Here is a 19,769-nt window from a genome sequence, read left to right on the forward strand (position 1 = left end):
TTATATTATGCTACACCATCAGGGAAAATTTTATTAAAATATTTAACCAGTTTATTGAAATATGTAACTAGGTATTTCATATTGAACAACTTTTGCCTTAAGTATACTTTATATATTTTATTTGTTTAAATTTTTTAGGTTTCTTTTCACAGTGGAATAAACTTTCCTAAATTTTGTCCTCTCATTTAAGAGGAATCTTATTCTCATCCAAATATTTCAAATTCCTGGTCTGGGACAAATGACAGATGCCAGGATTTTAAAACCCTTAAGAATTGGAGCCAGACATTAGAGTCTCCTGATGGAACTCCTTTGACCAAGGAAGAGTATTTTTATTCCTGCACTTAATTAAAATAGACTTTTCAAAAGAGATTCCAATTTTGTCTAGTTTAGGAGAAGAAATGAAATTCATGTTTTCCGTTTGGCATTTTTAGTATTTTATGCTACTTTCTCAAGCAGCATGAAGTGTGTAACAGATTTTCTACATTTAATTTTCCATAAAGTGGAGTAAAGATATTGAAAATAGGACTAATATTTCTGGAAATACTACTTATTATAATGTAAGAAAATGTAGAAAAATATTAATATTATACGGGTGTTATAAAGAAAAATAAATGCTACTATTAAACACATTCCAATGTGTGAATCCTCCAGTTGAAGCTGATGCTTACGGCCCTGTTTTCCCTGGGGTAAAGGCTGCACTTTCGGGATGGAGCAGGAGCACTTAATTAGTAACCAAGAGATCTGGGTTAACTCCACTCAGCTATCAATTAATTATTGATCCGGAACAAGTTACCTTTTATGTAGAATGTACTCTTTAATGTAGAATGGGGATATTGGTCTAATGAATAGCTAAATGTCATTTTTATGAGTCCATAGGTTTAAAAACTAGTTAAGGGAAATAAACAAAGCACTTAGTATTTCAGGGTCTGCCTTTCTTTACTTAAAATACAGAGGCTTAAAAATACCAATACTCCTTTTGCTATATTTTCTGGGTAATTGAGGCATTTCAGGGGACAGGGTCTTGAACTGGGGAGCAAAAGGTGTTAAAAATGTGATTAAAACAGAGGGGTGGTAGCTCAGCTTGGGCTGGATAGCCGCGACCAAAACGCAACTGCCAAACAGGTCAGTCAGCAAACGTTTATTGCGCCTTCTATGCGTCTGTCATTAAGCTGGGCCTGGAGATAGAACAAATAAAAATAAATAAATATAAAAGAAAGTAAACTCTAAGGAAGGCCGTTTGGCAGTAATGAAAATAAGAACAAATTAATGGAATGGAAACAAAACAAGAACAGAGATCAAAAAACCAAAAGCTCGTTTTTTGAAAAGATGAATTTAAGAAGATAAATATCCAGCGAGACAGAAAGGCATAATCCAGCAACATGTGCAAAAGTAAAGCAGATCACAACACCGAGAAGTAGGGTAACAGACAAGGCTTAAGCAAAAGCCAAGAGGGCACGCTGACCCAGAGCCTTCAGCTCCCCTCCCAGGGTTTGCGTCTTACATCCGGGTCTGCAGAGCCCCTGCTGGGCTTCCAGGGACCTTCTAAGCACCTCCCTTTTCAAGTCTCTTGCCGTCGTCTCTGGGGAGGGCCGCGGTGGCGGCAGTGCTTCCCTGGCTCTGAGGGGTGGCTGTTCCTAGTGTGGCGGTGTGGCTCAGGTATCTATAGGTGGCAGCACACGGCCGCCTTGGCCTGGCACCCAGACAGGCACCGGGAGAGAGGCCGGCGGCTGCTGCCGGGGTTCTCGGGGTTCTCGTCTCAGTCCGAAGTCGAACTCCCAGGAATCCACAGTTCCTAAATTCAGACTTGGACTTCCATGTCCTTAGAAAGGTATGATGATCCTGGCATTAGAATCAAGCACGCGGACTTTATTTAGCAGTTTTTGGCTTAATTTACAAATTTTACATTTGTCTTCATTGTACTTCATTAGGTCTTCATTGTACTTTGTCCCAGACCGTGCATAAAGTTGCGTTGCTGGTGAAAATACAAATTAATACACCCGGGTGGGGCAAGCTGGAAGTAACTGTCAAATGACAAAGGTGCACTTTTTGGCTCAGCATTGCACTTCTGGGAATTCATTCTCCAGATGAATTTGTACAATTGCAAGGAATATACAATCGAAAACAACATAAGTGTCCGTCAGTAAGGGGTCAGATAAATTAGGGTTTATTATAATAGACTATAATGTGGCTATAAAAGATGTGGGGGTCCCTGGACGACTCAGGCTGACGGCTCAGAGCCTGGAGTCTGCTTCAGTTTCTGTGTCTCCTTCTCTCTCTGCCCCTCCCCTGCTTGTGCTCTGTCTCTCAATGATAAATAAATGCAAAAAAATTTTTTGATAAAATAAATAAAAGAAGATGTGGAAGTTCTCTATGAACTGCTGTGGAAAATTTAGGACATTCATTATGAGGTGCAAGAGCAAGAACAGAAAAGAGAGGACAAAAATAAGACTATATATTCATATTTGCTTGTGATGAAAAAGATTAGAAAAAATGAATAGAAATTATTATTTGTATGTATTTTTGGATGGGAGCAAGGCTATGTACCTTTGTATGTTATTTTTATTTTCCAACTCTGTGACTGTATTACCTATAAAAGTATATGATAAGATAGAGCAGTGATTTTTAAAAAAACTAATAAGATCATAAGCAGATAGATACCATGAAAATCTTATTCTAGCTAATATAAAAACTTTGGCCATGTGGCAATTTTCTAAAAAAATATAAATAACCAAATTTACCCCCAAAGGAAGAAAAAACCTAACTAGAACTAAAACCGTTAAAATAGTTGAATCATGGAGCCTAGGTGATTCAGGTGGTTAAGTATCTTGATTTTGGCTTGGTCGTGGTCTCATGGTTTCCTGAGTTTGAGCCCTGCATCAGCTCTGGGCTGACAGTGCAGAGCCTTCATGGGATTTTCTCTCTCCTTCTCTCTCTGTCCCTCCTCCCCCAAATAAAATAAATAAACTTAAAAAAAAAAGAATCAATAGTAAAAAAAAAAAAAAAACAGAAAAAACTGCAGTAAATGCCGTGTATTGATTATCTTAGATGTAATAATAGTATAAAATATGATGCAAAAGATAAATGACAATTTCAATATAGTGTTAACCTCTGCGGATGGAGGGAAAGGAATGTTGATAGAAAGGAGTGTAAAGAATTTCAACACATCCTATAAAGTTTTATTACATATTTTTTAAAAAGTCTGACGCAAATCTGAGAGAAAGTTCCCATCTTTTAAAGCTGGCTTGGGGCGCCTGGGTGGCTCAGTCGGTAAGTGTCTGACTTCGGCTCAGGTCATGATCTCACAGTTCGTGGGTTCAAGCCCCATGTCAGGCTCTATGCTGACAGCTCAGAGCCTGGAGCCTGTCTTCAGATTCTGTATCTCCTCCTCTGTCTGACCCTCCCCTGCTCATCCTCTCTCTCTCTCTCTCTCTCTCAAAAATAAGTAAAACATAAAAAAAAAATTTTAAACTGGCTTTAGGGTAGCAGGGGATGTTTTATACTCTGTACTTTGTGTATTTGAAGTATTCTACAACTTAAGAAGATTCACATAAGGGCACCTCAGTGACTCAGTTAAGCATTGGGCTCTTGATCTTAGTTCAGGTTGTTACATCACAGTTTGTGGGTTCAAGTCCTGCATTGGGTTCTGTGGTGATGGCTGGAACCTGCTTGACGGTCTCTCTCCCTCTCTCTTGCTCCTCTCTCACTCTCTCTCACACATGCAGTCTCTCTCAAAATAAGCAAACAATAAATAAAAAGATTCACATATTTCCTTGGTTACATGGAGATGTTTGTCATGTAACAATTACAATTAAATCTCTCCTGGTAAATCTTAAGCTCTTTGAGGTCTGGATTCATATCTTATTTTTTTATGCTAATGACTTGATTTTTAGAGATGGCTCAGGCTACAGTAAAATTAGGCAGAAAGTACAGAGTTCCTATTTATTCTCTGTCTCATCACCCCTTCCCCATCATATCTTCCTTTACTATTAGTATCTTACATTAGTGGGTTGCTTTTGTTATATAATTAATGAACCAATATTGATACATTATTAATTAAGATGCATTTTAAATTAATGTTCATTCTTTGTATTGTACAATGTGGTGGATTTTCACAAGTATAATGACATGCATGCACTGTTACAGTATCATACAGAATAGTTCACTTGCCTAAAAATCCCCTTTGCTTCACCTATTCATCCCTCTCTTCCTTTCCCAATCCCTTAATCTTTTTACTCTTTCTACAGTTTTGCCTTTTCAGAATGTCATATTTAAACCTTTTTAATGTTTATTTATTTTTGAGAGTGAGAGAGCAAGAGCATGAATCCACACATGAGGGGGGAAGGGGCAGAGAGAGAGGGAGACACAGAATCTGAAGCAGGCTCCAGGCTCCGAGCTGTCAGCACAGAGCCCACTGAAGGGCTCAAAGTCACGAACTCTGAGATCATGACTTGAGCTGAAGTCAGACACTTAACTGACTGAGCCCCCCAGGCGCCCCTCCAGGGTATCATATTTAGAATCATACAGTGTGTAGCCTTTTCAGCCTGGCTTCTTTAACTTAACTACATGTATTTAAGATTTTTCCATATCTTTTGGGGCATTCACAGCTCATTTCTCTTCATGGCTGAATAATATTCCATTGTATGGATATACCACAGCTTTTTAAAAAATCTATTTACTTGATGATGAGTGATGTTGAGCATTTTTTCATGTGTCTGTTAACCATCTGGATGTCTTCTTTAGAAAAATGTCTATTCATGTTTTTTGCCCATTTCTTCACTGGATTATTTGGTTTTTTGGGTGTTGAGTTTGGTAAGTTCTTTATAGATTTTGGATACAATCCTTTATTGGATATGTCATTTGCAAATATCTTCTCCCATTCTGTTGGTTGCCTTCTAGGTTTGCTGATTGTTTCCTTCACTGTGCAGAAGCTTTTTATCTTGATGAGGTCCCAGTAGTTCATGTTTGCTTTAGTTTCCCTTCCCTCTGGACACATGTCAAGTAAGAGGTTGTTGTGGCCGAGGTCAAAGAGATTGTTGCCTGTTTTCTCCTCTAGGATTTTGATAGCTTTGTGTCTTATGTTTAGGTCTTTCATCCATTTTGAGTTTATTTTGGTGTATGGTGTAAGAAAGTGGTCCAGGCTCATTCTTCTCCATTATTCATCATCAGAGAAATACAAATTTGGATTTATTCCAGATATACAAGGCTAGTTCAAAATTTGAAAATCAATTAATGTAATTCATCATATCAACAGACTAAAAAAGAAAAATCACATGATCATATCAATAAATACAGAAAAAACATTCACAAAACCCAACTACCATTCATGTTAAAAACTCTTAGCAAAGTGGAAATATAGGGGAACTGCATCAACTTGATAAAAAACATCTACAAAAAAACATAAACCCAATCTCATACTCAATGGTAAGAAATTAGATGCTCTACCATAAGATGAGAACATGTTGTAAAAGAACAGAAGGAGGAATTGGGAATACTGTGTTATGTTATAATTTTTTCTATACACTGTTGGATTTGATTTGCTAATATTTGGTTGAGGAGTTTTGCCTTTATATTTATGAGAAATATTGATATGTAATTTTCTTTCTTGTAATGTCTTTATCTAATTTTGGTATTAGAATAATGCTGGCCTCATAGAATGAGTTAGGAAGTATTCCTTTTGCTTCTGTTTTCTAGAAAAGACTATAAAACATTGATCTCAATTTTTCCTCAAATGTTTGGTAGGATTCAGCAATAAATCCATCTGGGGCCTGGTGCCTTTTGTTTTGGAAGGTTATTGACTATTGATTCAATTACTTTATCAATATAGGCCTATTAAGATGATCTATTCTCCTTGTGTGAGTTCAGTAGATTGTGTTCTTCAAGGACTTGGTCCATTTCATCTAGGTTACCAAATTTGTGGGCATAATATTTCTCTGTTATTCTTTTAATGTTTAAGGAATCTGTAGTGATGACTCTTTTTCACACCTGTTATTAGTAATTATGCCTTCTCTCTTTTTTTTAAAGTTAGACCATCTAGAGGTTTGTCAATTTTAATGATCTTTTCAAATAACAAGCTTTTGGTTTCATTGATTTTGTGTATTAATTTCCTGTTTCAACTTGATTGATTTTTGCTCTGATTTTTAATTATTTATTTAACATAAAAAGAAAGTGGACTTATATTAGTTTTAAATGTATATTGCAAACTCTAGAGTAACTACCAATTTTTTTTTTCAAGAGAGAGCAAGTGGGGGAAAGGGGCAGGGGCAAAGGGAGAGAGAGAAAGAATCCCAAGCAGGCTCCATGCTCAGTGCAGACACAGGGCTCAATCCCATTACTCTGGGATTATAACATAAACTGAAATCTGGTCAGAAGCTCAACTGACTGAGCCACCCAAGTGCCCCCAAAATGTATTTTTTTTAATACATTTATTTATTTAAGTTTATTTATTTATTTATTTTGAGAGAGAGAAAGAGAGAGAGAGAGGGAGAGGGAGAGAGAGAGAGAGAGAGAGAGAGAATGGAGTGAGGGAGGGGCAGAGAGCAGAAAGAAACAATATCCCAAGCAGGCTCCTTGGGAGACTAACAAGGTGCTTGATCTCACAAACTATGAGATCATGACCTGAGCCCAAATCTAGGGTTGGACGTCAACTGACTCAGCCACCCAGGCATCCCCAATCTATGTCCACTTTCTAATATCAGTCTGTGGTCTCATAAGTAGTCCCAGGACCTCAAAATAAGGTATTACCGAATTCCTCTTTCTCTTCCCTTACAACATTTTTTCCTGTCATTTATTTTATTTTTCCATAAGGTATAATCACCTCATACATCATTGCTATTATTATTCTAAATAAACTTATCTGTTAGAGCAATTGAAAATAAAAACCTGGGAGCACCTGGGTAGCTCAGTCAGTTAAGCATCTGACTTCAGCTCAGGTCATGATCTCATGGTTTGTGAGTTCAAGCTCTGCATTAGGCTCTGTACTGACAGCTCAGAGCCTGGAGCCTGCTTCACATTTTGTCTCTCCCTCTTTCTGCCCCTCCTCCACTTGTGCTCTGTCTCTCAAAAATAAATGAACATTAAAAAATAAACAAAAAAGAATAAAAAACTAAAAGATTATTATTTACCTTTATTTATTCCTTCTCTAATGCTCTTCTTTTCTTACATAGAGTCAAGTCTCTGACCTATATCATTTCCTTCTCTTTGAAGAACTTTTAACATTTCTTGTAAGGCAGATCTACTGGTGTCAAACTGCCTCAGTTTTTGTTTGTCTGAGTGTCTTTATTTCTCATTTACTTTTAAAGGATAATTCATTGGGTACAGAATTCTTTATTGGTGTTTTTTCTTTCAATACTAAATCCTTCACTATACTATTTTATTGCTTGGATGGCTTCTGAGAAGAATTCTGATGTAATCTTATACTTGTTTCTCTACAGATAAACTTCCTCCTTCCACCACCTTTCTGGCTTATTTTGAAATTTTCTCTTTGTCTTTGATTTTCTGAATTTTGAATAAAATGTGCCTAATTGTAGTTTTAATTGTTATTGTTTATTTTTATTTTGTTTTCTTTTGTTTTGACATTTATCCTAGTTGGTGTTCTCTGATCTAGATCTGTCTTTGGTGTGTGTCATTTATGTTGGAATATTTTCAGACATTAAAACTTCAAATATTTTTTTCTGTTCCTTTATCTCTTTCTTTTTCTTCTGGTATTCCCATCCTGTGTATGTTACACCTTTTTGGCCCATAGTTTTTAGATAGTCTTTTATATTTTTTATTCTTCTTTCTCTTTGTATTTTAGTTTAGGAAGTTTCTCAAAGGCATTCTTCATTTCTGTTACAATGTTTTTGTACTTAGCATTTCTTTTGATTCTTTCTTAGAGTTTCCATCTGTCGTCTTATATTAGTCACTTGTTCTCACATGTTATCTACTTTTTGCATTAAATCTCTTGGGATATTAACCATAATTATTTAAATTCCTGGTCTGATAATTACAAAAAATCTGCCATATATGTCTGTTTCTGAGACTTGGTTTGTCTATTCAGGCCAGTTTTTACCCTTTGGCATGCTTTGTACTTTTTTAATTGAAAATTAGACATGATGTGTTAGGTAAGAATTGAAGTACAGGCCTTCGGTGTGAGGTTTTATGTTCATCTGGCTAGAAATTAGGCCCTGTTCACTGTTTGCTGTCCCTGTAGATGTTTCTTGCCAGTCAATCTCTCCACCACCACTCCCTACCCCTGGGCAAACACTACTCAGATTTTTATCACCATAGGTTAGTTTTATTATGCTTGAATCCCAGAAGAACAAATGATCATTGTCATTTTAAGCCACTAAGTTTTGCGGTGATTTGTTCTGCAGCAATAGATAACTAATAGAGACATCACCTCTGAAGTGTCATCCCAACTCCAACTGTCATGCAGTTCTATTTCTCCCTCTACCCAGTCCTGCCTCCATGACTCCCCCATCCCGTCAAGTATGGATTCCAAAAGCACTTGCTGAAACCTTTATATAGATAGATCTTCAATTCAGAATTTGTATTCCAGGGAACCCAACTGTGGCAGTTCTATTCATGGTAGCAAAAGAAAAAAAAAAAGGAGTCCATCAACTGAATATACAAATAATGTATATTCATACAATGGATTATTGATTGTTTAGCAATCAAAAGCAATAAACACAACAACATAAATGAATCTGGATAACATTACATTAATGAAAGTATTCAGGCATAAAATAGTAAATAGTGGATATATATTTTTAATATAAGGTTTTATGTTTGTTTATTTATTTTTTGAGAGAGAGGGAGAGAGCAAGCTCAGGATGGGGGGAGAGAGAGGCAGAAAGAAATTCCTGCACAGAGCCTGACAATGGGGGACCTGATCTCACAAACCATGATGAGATCATGATCTAAGATGAAACCAAGAGTCAGACACTTAACTGACCGAGCCAACCAGGCACCCCTAAACTTTTGTCCAGAATTTAAAAGTGTTTCCTGGGTGGCTAGTCATTTAAGTGTCCGGCTTCGCCTCAGGTCATGATCTCACAGTTTGTGGATTCAAGCCCTGCTTCGGACTCTGTGCCGATGGCTAGCTCAGAGGCTGGAGCCTGCTTCAGATTCTGTATCTCCCTCTGTCTCTGACCCTCCCCTGCTCACGCTGTCTCTGTCTCTCAAAAATAAATAAAAAATATAAAAAAATTTTTAAAGTGTTATCTGTGGGAGGGTTAAATTTTACAAACCACTTTATCATTATTGGAGCGGGAACTCTGCCTTGTATATTCTTAAGCTTAATTTGTTTGCCATTACCTATCTTCAATGTAGAGACCTCAGTCTGCCCAGGTCAAAATAATCAATCACTAGATCCTTACAATTTTGTCTCAGGCATGCTTCCTGAACCTGATGACACCTAACTTCCTCAAAGCCACTGCTCTAGATCTGATCCCCATTGGAGTCTTTAACTGGCCTTCTTGCCTCCTAGCCTCAGTCACTTCCTTTATTGCTTGAGGTAGCTTTTTAAAACACTTTCCTTATTATGTTACTACCTTGTTTTCAGATCTTTCTAGACTCGGGGCATCTGGTTGGCCCAGTCGGTTGAGCATCTGACTTCAGCTCAGGTCATGATCTTACAATTTGTGCGTTTGAGTCCCATGTCAGGCTAAGAGATGTCATGACAGAGTTTGCTTCGGATTCTCTGTCTCTTTCTCTCTGCCCCTCCTCCACTCGTGTGTGCATGTGTGTGCATGCGCACGCTCTCTCTTTTTCAAAAATAAATAAATATTTAAAAAAAATTTTAAAGCTCTCTCTGTACTCTTGCAGGAGTAAATCTTGGCTTGGTCTATAAACCCACTTCTAATCTAGTCTATGTCCTGCTATTACTCCACATAGAACTGAAGTTCCTTATTTGTTAAACTTTACTATGTTCCTTGGGCACTTTAGAACTTTCCATATTTTGTGATTTTGCACTCTGTATCCTGCCTATTTGGGGCCATCCTTTTTTATCTGACTTTTCTAGATTTAGTCTAAAAATCTGATTCAAATACCACCTGTTCTTGGGATTTCTCTCTGGATAAATTGCTTCTGTTCTCAACATCTCTCTTTTGTGTCTTAAAGCATGTAAAAATCTGCATGTTGACTTAGGTGTCCTAACTACCTGCCTGCCTATCTATCTATCTATCTATCTATCTATCTATCTATCTAGTCTAATCTAATCTATATAATCTATTTCCCTCAGTAGATTCTAATCTCCTTGCTCAAAGGATTGTCTTTAAATTTTTTTTAATGTTTTATTTATTTTTGATACAGAGAGAGACAGAGCATGAGAGGGGGAGGGGCAGAGAGAGAAGGAAACACAGAACCGGAAGCAGGCTCCAGGCTCTGAGCTAGCTGTCAGCACAGAGACTGACGCGGGGCTCGAACCCACAAAGGTGAGATCTGACCTGAGCTGAAGCTGGAGGCTTAACCGACTGAGCCACTCACGCGCCCCAAAGGATTGTGTCTTAAATACAGCTTTATGGTATTCATCACCTCTCATAAGCATTGCATATCCTGTATAAATTCTGAATATATATTTTTGTTGATGGCGATGTTACAAAAAATACTTCTCCAGTGGTAGTCAAGGTGATTGTTTTACATGTAGAAATTAAAGGCTACCCACCCAAAAGGAGAAACTGATCAGCCAATTTGTGAACTATTCTATTATTTATTGGTTTTTTTAGGAACATCAACCCCCACATCAAACACCGAAATAAAGTTCTGCAGTAATGATGGAATCTGGGAAAATGGCAGATGCATTTGTCCAGAAAAGTGGAAAGGAATAAGATGTACAATCCGTAAGTTACTTAGGATGGTACTAGGGCATGGGGTCTAGATGTCTCCTGTGAATAAGGACAACAGCAAAGCTTCTGAAATGCATCTGTTAATGACTTAGTAACAATGGGTTTCATGATGATGGCTTTAAGATGTGTGTGTTAGCTTAATACTAAAAGCTGAGTATTCTTTTTGGGCTATTTACTTGTATGCTCAATAGACCTAGTATGTTTTTCAACTATCAGGTTTCTCTGAAAACTGACAGAAGCTTTTCCTTCTGGTTGCACTGTCTACTTCAGGGCAATGGGTGATATGGTTTTCTCATGTCCTTCTGGTTGGCGATATGCTATATTACCCCATTTCAAATATCACAATTCTAATATATTTAACTTTTCTGAAACCAAAGTACATCTTCCTATCTAACTATATGTTGAGATGAAGTTTTTGTCTTTTCATCCTTTCTCTTGATGAGATGTTGTTAAATTAGCAGTTTGACTTCAGACAGTGCTCTCTCAGAATCAAAGTTCAAAGCTCCTTCTTAAGTATGGTTGACACACAATGTTCCATTAGTTTCATGTGTACAGTCTAGTGATTCAACAACTCGACCCATTATGCTCTGTTCACCACAAGGGTAGCTACCATCTGTCACCACACAATGCTGTACAGTACCAGTGACTTTATTCCCTGCGCTGTACCTTTCATCCCAGTGACTTATTTACTCCATAAGTAGAAGCCTGTATCTCCCACTTTCCTTCACTCATTTCACCAATTCCCCCGGGTAGCCCCTCTGGTAACCACTCTGTATTCATGCATCTGTTTCTGTTTTTTGTTTGTTTATTCATTTTGTTTTTTAGATTCAACATATAAGGAAGTAATATGGTATTTTTCTTTTCCTGTTTTACTTATTTTACTTAGCATAATAACCTCTAGACCCATCCATGTTGTTGCAAATGGCAAAGTCTCATTCTTTTTTATGGCTAAGTAATATTCCTGCATATAAAATATATATGAATTCATTCATATATATAAATATGTAATATATATTATGTATATATGTATATGAATCTTCCCAGCAAATATATATATATATATTTTTTCTTTATCCATTTATCTACTGATAAATATTTAGGTTACTTTGTTGGATATTGCACATAATATTTCAAAGTTACATCTTCATCTACAGTATGTTCCCAATACTCTGTACACTTTATGCTCCCTGCTTCGGATCTAGAGCTCTAGAAATGCCAGTATATCTCACATGCTCCATGACTTTGGTGTTTTTGCTTTGACCCACATCCTTATGATCCCCTTTGGTACTATAGGCTCTATTATCTTTAAAGACTTTTTAAAATGTTTTTTTATTTATTTTTGAGAGAGAGAGAGAGAGCATGAGTGGAGGAGGGGCAGAGAGAGAGGGAGACCCAGAATCAGAAACAGGCTCCAGACTCTCAGCTGACTGCACAGAGCCTGATGTGGGGCTTGAACTCACAAGCTGTGAGATCATGACCTAAGCCGGTCAGCCCCTTAACTAACTGGGCTACCCAGGTGCCTTTATAGCCTCTACATCTTTAATTTTCAAGATTGCAACTAATTTGATTACACTTTCCTTTTCGATGTGTTAGTGGTCACATCCTACCTCTACCAGGTTATATATTGTGTGCATTTTAACTAGAACCCATTATCTAATGTACTAGTTTTTCTAATGGCATTAATTCAATCATATTAAAAAGTATGAAATTCCTGGTGGGTCAATGAGTCTTAAAGCTTTTTATTACCCTTCAAATTACACTAAATAGGCTTTGAACTTTGACTTTTTAAAAAATAAGTTTCTATTTTATTTTTTAATGTTTGTTTGTTTATTTATTTATTTATTTATTTATTTATTTATTTTTTAATAGTTTATTGTCAAATTGGTTTTCATGTAACACCCAGTGGTCTTCCCCACAAGTGCTCTCCTCCATCACCACCACCTCTCTTCCCCCTTCCCCATCCCCCTTCAACCCTCAGTTGGTTTTCAGTATTCAATAGTCTCTCAGGTTTTTTGTCCCTCTCTCTCTCCAACTCTCTTTCCCCTCCCCATGGTCCTCCGTTAGGTTTCTCCTGTTCTCCTGTTAGACCTATGAATGCAAACTTATTATCATCAGAGAAATACAAATCAAAACCACATGAGATACTACCTCACGCCAGTCAGAGTGGCTAAAATGAACAAATCAAGAGACTATAGATGCTGGCGAGGGTGTGGAGAGACGGGCGCCCTCCTACACTGTTGGTGGGAATGTAGACTGGTGCAGCCACTCTGGAAAACAGTATGAAGGTTCCTCAAAAAACTATCAGCAGAACTCCCCTATGACCCAGCAATAGCACTGCTAGGAACTTTGACTTTTATCTGGTTTGAAATTTTAAAAAGAAAATAACAATTTATGATGAAAAAATATATTTTTTCTTTTCATTATAGGTAATTTCTGTAATGGAAGTACCAATGACAATTTTACTTTTGAAGAAATTGTAGCAGGAAAATACGGTCCTTCCACACAAAAATGTGGTGAGAACACATTAAATGGTATGTGTTTTTCCAAACATCTCCTCTGTTTAAGTATATGAATCACTATGCCGGATCATACCCATCATCCCTCCAACTAGTATTAAGTTCCTGGAAGAGGTATCAAAGAAGCTTTTATGGAAGAATTTGGCTCCCTTTCATGATACTAATGTTCAAGGTTTAGGATGCAACTTCACATAATTCTAATTCTCCTAAAAACTATAATATGGATCTTATAAATTCCCTTTATTCTTTCTTCCATTGGTTTATTTCCCCAGTTTACTCTATATCCTTGAATTTGATAATGTTAATATCTTCTCATTGTGTTATATGTAACTTGTCTGAATATTAAACATTAGCTATAGATTCGTACCATGTCTATTTCAGACTTGATCTTTCTAGGTAGAGATGCTCAGTTAAGTCTGTCCACAGTTGGTAGTGGACACCTCCTTGGTCATTTTAGTTATCCATCTTGGAACATTCTCTAGTTTCACCAAGCCTTTCTTGAAGCATGACAACCTGTGTGCATAGACACATTCTAAGAATAAAGGAACAAATAACATATTTTAAAATGTCTATGCTCCCTCATGATATTCAGGATTTTGATGACTTATTTCAATGCTGCATTGGGTAATATCTTCTAAGAGTAGCCCTTAAAAATTCATAGATTCCTGGGGTGTCTGAGTGGCTCAGTCGGGTAAGCGTCCGGCTTCGGCTCAGGTCATGATCTCACAGTTTGTGGGTTCGAGCTCCGCATCAGGCTCTGTGCTGACAGCTAGCTCAGAGCCTGGAGCCTGCTTCGGATTCTGTGTCTCCCTTTCTCTCTCTGACCCTCCGCTGTCTCTGTCTCTCAAAAAATAAATAAAAAACATTAAAAAAATTCATAGATTACTTTTCTGACAGCTTAGAACCCATTTTGTTGTATAATTTTCTCTCAATGTTTTACCTGAACATTGTTTGCATTGATTTTCATTTGACCACTCCTGTCTCTCACATCTTCCTGCAGGACATCATCATTTCTTACAGCACTGGATATCCCAATAACAGCCAATTCTAGATCATTTATGAAAATGTTTGATAGAACTTTAGTCAGTAATAACCCTGGGGAGAATTTCACATTTACTTGGATATTTATTTTTGTTTATATCAAGCTCTTTGAAACACTAAAGTATTTATAGGTACTGGTCTTTCTTGTGTGTTTCTTTACCTTATTTATCCTAAGAGATTATGTAAACCAGTATTCCATTTGCAGAGTCCAAATTGCCTTTGCCCACATATATCATATCTACTGAAAGATTCATGATCCTATTCTTTACATAAGTCCTTCTAGCCTCTTGATTAAAAGCTCAGAAGGTGAAAGATGGGGCTTCATGTATTGGTACTTACTTTTAATACTGTATGTCCATGGATACTGTCTCAAATTTTATATGTTTTGTTTGTCTTAAATATTTCATTATACAGCTACAAAAAATAACTATGTGCTACCAGCTCCAAAATAATGTCAGTAATATATGCACCAAAGGACATCACACTCGTTTGATTTTTAAAACATTTTTGGGACAAGAGAATCACCATCTTTCATTTAGTTTTTTATTTGGTTCTTTTTATTTTCTGAGCAACTATTATGAAAATATTTATTTTACTTATCTTTGAATTTTAGACTTAGCCCATAAAATAATTTTAAGGATATAGATTTCAACTATTGGCAAATGTGCTTTTAATTTATATTAAGAATTACTTCTAAACTATTCAATTTTATATAACAAATGATCAAAAATATTTTCAAGGATTTTGAGTAGGTAGATTCATACTTGTAGGAGGTGCTTTTATCTGTTAACAGCTTCTTAAGCATTAGTCACAGGAGGAAACTGGATTAGGGAGGCTCAGTGATAATTATAGGAAATAAACCCAATGATTCAAAAGTACTGAGAGCCAACCAGATATCGAATAGGTGGTATAATACAATAGAACTCTTTGCCTTTCAGGTGTTACTCAGGTTTGGACAAAGAAGGAAAGATAAATATATAATTCATTATCTAGTAGGAGTTTTTCATATTGTTTCCTATCTCACAACCTTCATGACATCCAGTTCAAAGCCCTGTGTCCCTGGCTGCTGGAAGGCAATTCTTCCTTGCAGACTTCAAAGGAAGGAAATAGTTGACTGGTCTTTTGAATTCCAGATTTAAAATCAAGACAAATGATATCTGCCTTTAACATTCCTGTAGTAACTGTCTGATTCACTTTTACATTTCTGTATATTAAACCACCTCAAATTTCGTGGCTTAAAAGAATTAATGATTTAGATTTCTCATAGTTCTGTGGGCTGATTGTGGCAGCTGGAGTGCTGAAATGGCCAGACTGAAGAGCTCAGTTCTCTTCCACAAAGCCTCGCATTCTCTAGAGAGCCGCTTCCTTATTCAACTGTCTCAGGACAATGTTCCAAGAGGGTGAAGGCTGAGGTTTTATCTTCTTGAGGTCAGGTTCTGGAGCTCTCACAGAACATTCTCTTGGTCAATGCCAGTCATAAGTCCAGCCTCAATTTAGGAAATAGAAGAATAGATTCCACGTTTTGGTGGGAGAAGCAACTAAATCACACTGAGACGGGGATGTGTCTGGGGGCACATTGTTAGTGGCCATCTTTGCAAACATTGTTTTCCTTCTTTTTATTAAAGCGGGCCGTCCAAAAGCTACCCGGCTGTGCAGTATTTCTATATATGGAGAGATAGTATTAGAAAATGTGACATTAATAAATTGCAATGAAAATCTGGAAGACCTGGAAAAGAAGGTATGTTGTATGGTCCATGTTCTGAGTAGCTGGAAAAAGTTTGGATTCTGTGTAAAGTCTCGGTTCTTTAGATACCTGATGGTCAGGTCAATGCTTTTTAAACATTTTTAAAAATTATAGTTTTGAGAGATAGACAGAGTGCAAGCAGGGGAGAGGCAGAGAGAGATTGAAAGAGAAAGGGACACAGAATCTGAAGCAGGTTCCAGGCTCTGAGCTGTCAGCACAGAGCCTGATACAGGGCTTGAACTCATGAACCGTGAGATCATGACCTGAGCCAAAGTTGGACATTTAACTGACTGAGCCACTCAGGAGCCTATGAATCAATGCTTTTAAAACTCTTAAATTAGGAATAACAAAAACTGGGGTGCCTGGGTGGCTCAGTCGGTTAAGACTTCAGCTCATGTCGTGATCTTAAGGCTTGTCAGTTCAAGCCCTGCTTTGGGGTCTGTGCTGTGACAACTCAGAACTGAAGACTGCTTCGGATTCTGTGTCTCCCTTTCTCTCTGCTCTTCTCCTGCTTGGCCTGTGTCTGTCTCTCTTGAAATAAATAAACATTAAAAAAAGAAATAACAAAAACTGGTAACTAAAGCCACTCTTTTTTTTTTTTTTAAGATGACTCCTGTTTGTGAAGGACAGTTGGACATGGGTTCAGCAAATTTTAGCAAATGATAATCTGTAACATATTTTAAATGGCCTCATCTTTTTAGACCAGTGGTGAAGTGTTGACTGAAAATAGATCACTGGTATTTGAGACCAAAGGGAAGATATTTTGATGGTCAACTGAATTAGCATAAAGAGAAAAAGGAGGAAAAATAACTATGATCAATGACCTTTTGAGACATGATCCCCAGACCCTAATGCTGGCCTCAGGGCTGTTCCCATGAGCAGGTGAAGTGGGAAATACGTAGACTAGGTGTTTTTTTTCATGCAGATTAATTTATTTTGACCCAGTATATACCTAAATGCAAGTGCATGGGATTGCTATTACCTGGGGCCAAGAAAGGGGAGAAAGAGGAAACTTTAGGTGGTCCAAGTGCAGGGCAAGAACATACATGATCTCATTTAGTCCTTAGGGAACCTCTGTGAGTTAGATGTTATTCTCAGAGGTAATTATAGTGATTTTACTAATTCTTGAGCACTTACTGTGTAGCAAATACTGCAGTAACATTTTACAAGTGTTTTTAAATCACATTTAATTTTTATAACAACTATGTAAATAGGTATTAATATACCTATTTTATACATGAAACCGTGTTTGAGAGGTACATTGAATAACAGCCAAAAAATGATGGAGCTTCTTTTTATTTTCAATGCAACAGTGTCCCACACTGGCTCTAATTGTAGAGGGGCAGGGTTGAAGGTAGAGATGGGGATAGGAGTGGGATGTGGGGCTGGGTGCCAACCACATAGGTTCTGTCATCTATTTGGCTGGCTGGGGAAAGACTTCGTGTTCTAGGATTTGTCTAGCCAGTTTTTGGCTCTCAGCTCTGACACTTTTAAGCTGCATGAGCTTTGGGTGAATTCCTTTCGTGCTCCAAACCTTTAGACAGGGATGAGGATGCCCCACTCACAGTGTTGTTTTGTGTATTAAGTGTGATAATGCCTATAAAGTGTCCAGCAAAGTGCCTACACAGAGAAGGGACCTAGCTATTGAATGAGAACTTTCTTTGTTTCTGTCTACTGATTGGATATTATTTTCAACTGTCCCCTAAGTATGAATGGCCTGTGACCTTGGTTTGATTTTTGAAATGGTGCTGCCATCTAGCGAAAACTAACACACATGCTCACATTAACACCTGGCTCTACCAAAGATAATATGGATTAACATGTTTTATAAGTCTCACCACACCAGAGCCAGGGGACCAATTGGCACCTGGACATATGGTCGAGGTCAGTGTCTCCTGAACTATCTTTGCTGAAAAGCTAGTTTAAAATTTTTCCAACTCCTTGCTGACCAATACTTTCATAAAATGTAATAAAAATGAATTAATCACTAGGAAAATCGGATGAAAAAAGATATGTAAAATACAAATCATTTTTCCTCTTCCAAAAGAGTTTTAAACTACTTACTTATTTTTCTTGACGTGTAGTTGACACACAGTGTTATATTGATTTCAGGTGTATGACGTAGCAATTAGAACAAGTCTCTATGTTATGCTGTGCTCATGCCAGTGTAGCTCCCATCTGAATATAAATCATTGGAACAATCATTAGATTCAACAGCATGCAATTGTTGTAGCAGTTTCAGACCAGAACTTTCAGTTTCTGTGCTTACCTTCCTAAGGACCCTGTAACAAACAGTGAACCATTGGGTTCATGGATCCCACCTTGAGTAGCATTGCTCTCCCTAAGGCAGACTGTCTTAGTTCATTAATCCTGTCAGATAGTAAAAGTTGAAAAAGCCACCAGCCTGCATGTACTTTGTGCTTTACACAAGGAGAGAAGCAAACATGAAGAACCAAGTGGATGTGATATTCAGGAGACTGAGGGTCAGCTGAATTCCAGTTTATTCACCTGCAATTGCTTGCAACGTATTTAGACATAGTTGTATAAAGTTAGGTTTCTTTTTTTTTTTTTAACAGTTAGCCAATAGTACAATATGGACACAATATGGGCCCATTTCTAAACAAACTCAGTTGTTAACAGTTGATGCCAATACCTTAACTGCTGAGAACATCACTTCTGCTGCTACAGTGGTTGGACAGATCTTCAACAGAAATGCTACTCTTGAGGTAAAACTCACAAGGTTTTAAAAGGGGGAAGGGAAGGGAAAAAAAAGACCTGGAAAGACAGACAAAACTAGAAATTGCTTTACTTAGTTCAACAGTAAGTATAATTATACTAAGTATCGTGGACTGTGATGTTTTCATAGTCAGAACCCTGCACTCCTATTTTGTTTCTGCTTTTGTGTTCTCAGGGTGGGGTAGAGGTTCTGTGAAAAACCTTGCTTTGAGGGGAAGTTCAGAAACCTAAGCTTCCCAATTGACTCAATTTAAATTTCCACCATGCTTTATCTTAATTCTCTCTGCCATCTAAAACTAAACCTTCAATTTTGAAAAACACTTGCCTTTGGATCACCATACCAATGGTGCCACTTGATTCTGTAATAATTCATCATAGTGATGATGTGTGATATATGTCTCCTTGGATGATGATTTGGTGCTTTCTTCCTGGCAGGCAAAACAAGAAGCTGTAACAACAGTGAGTCAACTTCTACAAGCTCCTACAGATGTCTTTGAAAATGGTGCAGTTAATGATGATGCTCTTGCAACGTAAGCACAGTTCCAGTTGGGAAAGAAAACATTACAAAGCGCTATGTACCATTCAGAGAGGGGTCTTTATGTCTCTCATGGATGCACTAACTAGCTTATTCCTTGAGAATAAAGACTGAAGCCTTGGCTTTCCACCTGATCTTCATTTACTAGACAGGGCGGTATATGTTAACTCCTGGTTCCAGGGCTTGCCCTGGCCTGAGATTTAGAGAGCTACTGGGATGATTAGATTAGACTTCTTTCCCAGCCTTAGTTCGGCCTGGCCAGGGGAGAGCCTGCAGGCACAATGGGATCTTTTCCAACTCTTTTCCTAGCACGGAGCCAAAAATAACAACATAGCTTTGCAGGACAAAGCTCCCTACCAACAACTCAGCTATCC

General features: G+C 37.5%; 1 protein-coding gene across 1 annotated transcript in view; it reads left to right on the forward strand.

Moving 5' to 3' along the window:
• The first annotated feature begins 4,991 nt into the window (after positions 1–4,991).
• ADGRG7 (adhesion G protein-coupled receptor G7) overlaps positions 4,992–19,769 on the forward strand; it is a 59,382-nt gene continuing 44,604 nt past the window's right edge. Inside the window, exons 1-6 of the mRNA XM_029938696.1 lie at positions 4,992–4,998; positions 10,704–10,817; positions 13,250–13,354; positions 16,006–16,122; positions 18,705–18,850; positions 19,296–19,390. Of these exons, the coding sequence (XP_029794556.1) occupies positions 4,992–4,998; positions 10,704–10,817; positions 13,250–13,354; positions 16,006–16,122; positions 18,705–18,850; positions 19,296–19,390 (584 nt within the window). The remainder of the gene's footprint in view (positions 4,999–10,703; positions 10,818–13,249; positions 13,355–16,005; positions 16,123–18,704; positions 18,851–19,295; positions 19,391–19,769) is intronic.

The sequence above is a fragment of the Suricata suricatta genome, chromosome 5 (assembly GCF_006229205.1).
Source record: "Suricata suricatta isolate VVHF042 chromosome 5, meerkat_22Aug2017_6uvM2_HiC, whole genome shotgun sequence".
NCBI classification, from domain to species: Eukaryota; Metazoa; Chordata; class Mammalia; order Carnivora; family Herpestidae; genus Suricata; species Suricata suricatta.